Source organism: Macrosteles quadrilineatus, unplaced genomic scaffold (assembly GCF_028750875.1).
Source record: "Macrosteles quadrilineatus isolate MER2022 unplaced genomic scaffold, UCM_ALF_1.0 Scaffold_2__2_contigs__length_208266976, whole genome shotgun sequence".
Taxonomy (NCBI): domain Eukaryota; kingdom Metazoa; phylum Arthropoda; class Insecta; order Hemiptera; family Cicadellidae; genus Macrosteles; species Macrosteles quadrilineatus.
The window spans coordinates 159,012,742-159,019,679 of record NW_026542595.1 but is presented as its reverse complement, the minus strand read 5'-3'; the positions used below and the strand labels follow the sequence as shown (position 1 = coordinate 159,019,679).

The window sequence follows — 6,938 nt, the reverse complement described above, 5'->3', positions numbered from 1 at the left end:
TTTTCGTTGTTAGTTTTCTTTTACCAGGACCTTCAAAATGAGGGGTCTTTCAATGAGTCTTTGTATTTGAAATTTTTGACTTTCCCCCAAAATCCCCCATTTTGAGGATGTACACCAAGTGGTGGTTATGCCCAAAAAGTACTTCATAACATGCCATAATTGTGTGCCGAGTTTAGTTTTTCTTGTATGGGCCGTTAAAAAAATAACAGGGGGGTCTACACTTTACTAACACTGTATATTGAATATTTCCATTTATTTTATAGAGCTCAATCAATATTTCTTAGCAATCTACAGATCTTCCAACATTCGTGAACCCAAAACTCCATGAGTTCTCCCACGACCGATATTCATCAGGCCAATTTTCAAGAGCATGACATCGGCCCCACCATCAGATGATTGCATCAGACCATGACGCCCTTGCGTTCCCTTCTGAGACACACTGTATATATACAGCCTATGGCCGCCCTATAGGACACTCGCACCGGTAGTTCACTCTGGATTAATATGGCTAACCTTTACGTAAGTGTTTAAACTAATTAAATGATAAATAAGTTATGTTTAATACAATAACGGGTTTATTCGAATTTTTAACTCATAAAAATTGGGTTTTCTGTAAAAAAACTGTTTTCGTAATTTGTAAAGTTAGATTGTTTTACTTATTTGTTTACATCGACTAACATTTATGAGATTTTAAAAAACTAAGGTAAAAGGGTCGCTTTAACGAATAAAGGAAAGGGCTTGAGTATAGTTTGTTCTATTGTACCATTTTCTTTTATTTTGTATATGTTGACGCATGCTATGCAATCTTCGTATTGTCTGAAGGAATAAAGAATATTATTTATAGTATTCAATTAAATTAAACATATTGGTGCAGTTGTTCTCAGTTTGAGATCTGCATTTAGGAAAAATCATATAAAAAATCGTTGATTCTTAGTTTCAAACATAGAAGACTCTATTTCTATTTCTTTGAGTACTCTCTAAGGTGTATTACATTACATTTTAATTTGTGATAAAATCATATTCATATTACGTTTTTTAAAATACTCTTAATTATGCAATTTTAATATGAAATTCTTTCGCAATTTTGAAGGTTAGTTCAGTGTTGATAGTGTCAAAGGACAATGCTTCAAAAAATAACCCATCAATAATAAAAAAAACTTAATTTAAATTAGAAAATTAGAAAAGCAGGATTGAGATGGTTTGTAACAACGCATCTAGATGATACTAAACATATTTATGTATAATTTGCTTGGGAATATCTAACAGAACAACTAATTTATTTTAGGATCATGTTCTATAAAGCTACTCATCATCCAAACTAAACTTTAAACTGTACTTTATGTGTTAAACTTTCATAATTAGTTAAGTCATCATATTAGATCAGATATACGTTTTGTAGGTCATATCTATGATAACATTGCCGATATGAACTAAATATTCTGATCAGATTCGAGAAAATCCATGTAAATGTATATTTAAAAAAGTATTTAATTTTAATGAATTAAAAAGCCCCCTTAAACAATTTATTAGAAACTATGCTTAAATTAACCATTTAACAACTATGAAATTGAAACCAGCTAAGTGGTACAACAACTCAATTATTACTAGGCCTAAAAAAAGTCTGATAGTCGATTATAATACGTAAGATTAGATATATGACAATCATTGCTTAAAATAAAAGTTAAAAATTAGTTCACTGACAAGTCTTACATCCTATTCGGTAGAAGGCAGTAGGTTATTTTTTATCAGTTTGGTATTTGAAATTTCATGTTACATGTAAAAAATGTTCCGTGTGTAAAACATAGTGTTTGCGTGCGAATAGTTGATTGTGAGCATTTCTACAATAGAAAATGTGCCTAAAAATCTAATTTGTTATATACGTGATAAACCCAAAATCAGCAGTCAACCATTAATTAATTTTCCGAATGGTTCATAAATGGTATATTAGTTAAAAAAAAGAATCTCATCACATAATAATTTACACTTTCCCTACCAGGTTCTATTCGCGTTCACCGCCCTCGCCGCCCTGGCAAGCGCCGCCCCCGCGGACCAGCCCGCCCCCGCTAGCCCCGCTGCCGCCCCCGAGGAAAAACAAGACCTTCAGACGAGCAACACGTACGGTCTGGGCTATGGTCTGGGCTACGGGGGTATTGGTGGTTATGGAGGATACGGTCACCTGGGCTATGGAGCTCCTAAGATCATCGCTCCAGTCGCTGCTCCTATTGGACTGGGCTATGGGGGTTATGGGGGTATCGGCCATCTTGGCTACGGAAGCTATGGAGGATACGGTAAAGGTATGTCTGTGTATTCGTGTTATAGAAAGTAATAAAGTAAAGATAATATATTGAGTGAAGTGGAGATTTTGTGTTTTCGAAGTGATTTGGATAAGCCACAAATTTGAAGTGTAAATCTAGGGATTGTAATTATTTTTTGTGAGTCATACTGTTTACTCATCAAAAAATAATTCAGTAATAAACAGTCACGGACATTATATTTTTAATCATTAAACTTCAATTAAAATTCAGAGTAAAAAATATCAACTTACCAACAGTTTAAGTGCTTACTTGAGTCCAAACGCTTATGTGGATGCAAGTAGTACAATGTACGTATATTTATTAGTATAGAGACGTACGAATAAGCCCAAGAAATACAAAAATTAATTCACAGTGAAATAACTAGTTTTTAAGACTTAACAATCCAACCTATGAAATAGAACTATTTATATACCTGGTGGGAAATTATAGAGAACTCCTATACCATTTCACTCATAGGAAACTTTTAAACACTTAAATGATCACAGGTTTTTGAAATACAGATTTATTCTATCAAAATAGAGAGGGAATTCCCTTGTCGCCGCACTACATTGAATCATCCATCAAAAGTATTATAATATTTGAATTCATTTCCTACTACTGGAACGTTAGTTATTAATAAATAATAATAATGTTACCTTCTTCCGTTCCAAATGATTATAGTTATTTACGACGCGTTTCGTCAGCACAGTGACATCCTCAGGTATCCGCTATCGCTTCGTCTTGAATATATTAACATAAAACAGTCATTGCACAATACACAAACACACATTTAATACATTTAAAGACATTAGACGACAACAACGACCGGTCTTTAAATGTATTAAATGTGTGTTTGTGTATTGTGCAATGACTGTTTTATGTTATTCAAGACGAAGCGATAGCGGATACCTGAGGATGTCAGTGTGCTGACGAAACGCGTCGTAAATAACTATAATCATTTGGAACGGAAGAAGGTAACATTATTATTATTTATTATATTATTATTATATATTAAGTTATATGTTACTGACACAAAGCTGTACACAAATGAGTTAGGAAAGACATTGTTAACTAATTGATCTTTTACCGTGTCTTTCGACGGGAAGTGTCCCAATGTCCGAATTGACTTATCTCTTTCTCTCTGGCCTTCATCCGTTCAGGTTATAATTCAGTGTTCGCTAGCAAAACAATTATTGCTTTCTGCTTTATAGTCCTGCCAGAAAAACTCTGTTGAATCCTTTGTATTTATTACAATTACTGTATCTTTCGGAATCTATCTCACCTTTAAAAAATGTTGTTTTTCGTTAAATGATCCACAAATATCGGCTTCAGAATAAAACCTCCATCAGTAAAAATCTAGGTTACTAATCTGTCAAATGGTATATCGACTTAATCTTAGTTTAACATATATTCTGGTTATTATAGATTGTTGAGTGTTGTATATCTATAAATTGAAAAATGAGGATCACTGAGACAAGAAATTATATATCATAGATCTTTTAAAAACTTTAATCCTAAATTTAACAGAAAAATACGATACATTGTATTAAGATGACAATTTTGAAGTAGTAAAGCAACGAATTATTAGTAAACTTCGGACTGAATTTCACTGATGAAAATAAAACAAAATAAATAAGTTTTAAACAGTATATCATTGCTTGTGTTCAAGGATATATGCAGTATATATATTTTTTATTTAGACTTGACAATATATACTTGCTACTGATGGTGTTTGATTTCCAGGCTACGTGGTTCCTTCCTACGGTCACAACCTAGCCTACGGTTACGGAGGTCTTGGTTATGGAGGTCTCGGCTACGGTGGACTTGGCTATGGAGGAGTCGGCTACGGTCATGGCATAGGACACGGACTACCTTACTACGGTTAAACAATTTTAAACTATCCATATTAAGACAATTCACCTTGTACATATTTTTTACAAATATATTTTGTATTTATTTGTATCCTTGTAGTTTGACTTCCCCTTCCTACCCATTCAAAGAACAGTTTTAGTTGTCATAAGTGATAGATTTATTGGAATAGTTGAATCTCATTCAAAGTAACCTATGAAAATAACAATAGTGTTAACAAGCTCTAAAGTAGACTAACAATCAATAAAAAATCAGTATTAAGAAACAATACATGTAAACATTTTTACAATATATGTTTTTACTTGTTTGTATTCTTGTAGTTTTGATTCCCTTATACACACTAAAAGAATGCTATGGTAGTTATGGTGATGGGTGCAATTGATGAATTGTATTTCAGTCAAATTAACCTTTGCTACAAAACAATAAAGAGTTCACCAAAAAGACTCAGGGTAAAACATAGAATCATTAACAACATAAAAAACATACTCGAAACTCGATCTTAGCGAGATCAAGTTTCGAGACAGAATTGTAATGGTCTTTGATTATTTGATTGGATATTGATTAAGCTATTTGGTGTCAATGGTCAATTACTTTAATCGTGGAAACCCATTTTCTATTTTTAGTTCCAAAACAAGTGGTTTTCCTTGGATAAAAATAACCTATTGACAGTACGCTGTGTTGAAGACAACACGATTAAGCACGTTTTTAAGGGTTGGTCCATAGGAATGATGACTCACATTTTTCAACAATGTGTCAACAATTATATTAATTTAATCAGATTAAAGGTCAAAGCTATAATATACTTTATGTGAAGCATATTTTAAAACTTCTCTTTAGCCCTAGAGTTGAAGAACTCACATTCCATAATATTTATTTCTGTAAAGGATACATAATATACACAGGATCGTTAAAACACTATCAAACACCACATGGAAGCAAATTCGTTGGTTTGTTATTGTTGATTGTGATCTCACACTATGTTATCTCACTCTAAAACGGAGTACAAATTACAACATTGTAAATTATTGGACAAGTATATTTTCCAACTCAAGTATATTAAAACAATAATTTTAATTATAAGTATTCATTCGTTTTCTTCGTTAAGGTTGTGTTGCTATTCCCATATAAACATTATGTCAGTGATGATTAATCTGCTACATTCAAACAGCAACTTCACTGTGTGATTATAGGAACTATTGGAACATACAACAGACAAAATCCTATTCTCTTCAGTTGATTTTTTTATTTTTTTATTTACAAAGCAGCTTCGTAAGTTCTATTTAATGAATAAACTGTAATATTTAGAGACCCATTTACAAAAATAACTTTAGCGTATTGAATATGTGAAAAATACGACGATTTGGAGATAACTCCATGACGGTTATAAGCTTGATAAATCAATAATAGGTTACAAAAATGCTGTGTGATTTATTCGTTCCAAAATATTAAATGGTGAATATTTATGGAAGTGTTACCCATGGACAAAGCGCATATACAAACAAATTGTTTTACTACAAGCACGCTACTAGCATTTCAAGTCACCCGTTCTGTCCTTATTTATACTTCGCAGCGTATTTATACAATGTCAACCTTATTTGCCTATGCTGTTGATATTGCATTGGTATTCTACCAGTTATTTTAATAAAACAGGTTAAAAATCTGTCAAGTTACATAAACTCGACTATTAATTAAGTAAACTGTTGTTTCAAGTGAAACTAATTTTTGAAAAAGTTGATCACCTTTATACAGGGTGTCCATAAAAACGTTTCAGGACTTTGGGAAATGAATCCTCATACTAAAAGGAAGAAATAAGTTCATTTGAAGGTATGTCCGAAAATGCATATTTACCCAGTTATCCGCCATTTTGTTTTTTATACAAAAATATTTTCATGCGTAAAGTTTTTATTTATTTATTTATTGAACACCAACGGCAAACACCATTTAACATTGAGTAGCTACAAATAGGAAAATATTATAAAAAAACCATTCGATTGGGTTTTTATTAGATGATTTTGAAATTTGGTAATGATGTTAACATACACAAGTCCCATAATATAAAAAATAATAAAGTTGTTCCGATCGTAAATTTAAAAATGGCGGCCGTTTGAATTTTTTAACTTGAATTACACAATATTTGCTAATTCTATAAAAAAATGGCAAGAATACTTTTTTTGGCATTTTTAATTCCCTATTAAACAATACCAAGATCAAAAACATCGGACAAAATATAACTGAAATATAACGTTTTTGTGTAAAATATGGCAATGTTAGTCGGGGAACCCCTAATTTTGCCTTATTTTTACACAAAAAACGTTATATTTAAGTTATCCTTTGTCCGATCTGTTTGGTCTTTGTATCGTTTAATAGGGAGTTAAAAATGCTAAAAGAAAGAATGCTTAACATTTTTTCATAGAATTGGCCATTTTTGAGTTATTTAAGTTAGAAAATTTGAAACGGCCACCATTTTGAAATTTACAATCAGAACAAATTTATTATTTTTTTTTATATTATTTGTCTTACGTATGTTAACATGGTTACTAAATTTCATAATCATCAAATGAAAAACTTAACAGATAAAAATATTTTTGTATAAAAAACAAAATGGTGGATAACTTCAGGTTAATATGAATTTTCGGACATACTTTCACATAAACTTGTTTCTTCATTTTAGTATGAGAATTCATTTCCCAAAGTCCTGAAACGTTTTTTATGGACACCCTGTATACAATAGCTTGTATGCATCATGGTTATTAATTTTCAAGAGCGCATAGGGTA

General features: G+C 31.6%; 1 protein-coding gene across 1 annotated transcript; it reads left to right on the top strand.

Moving 5' to 3' along the window:
• The first annotated feature begins 452 nt into the window (after positions 1-452).
• On the top strand, positions 453-4,256 carry LOC128987364 (chorion class B protein B.L1-like). The gene is made up of 3 exons (XM_054408172.1): positions 453-519; positions 1,997-2,294; positions 4,038-4,256. The coding sequence occupies exons 1-3, from the start codon at positions 505-507 to the stop codon at positions 4,178-4,180; spliced, it is 456 nt and encodes a 151-aa protein (XP_054264147.1). The 5' UTR covers positions 453-504; the 3' UTR covers positions 4,181-4,256.
• The last annotated feature ends 2,682 nt before the right edge of the window (positions 4,257-6,938 follow it).

Bases quoted from the DNA above. Each gene is read 5' to 3' on its own strand.
- LOC128987364 (XM_054408172.1), top strand. The intron at 2,295-4,037 runs GTATGTCTGTGT...TTTGATTTCCAG, and splicing joins CTATGGAGGATACGGTAAAG to GCTACGTGGTTCCTTCCTAC.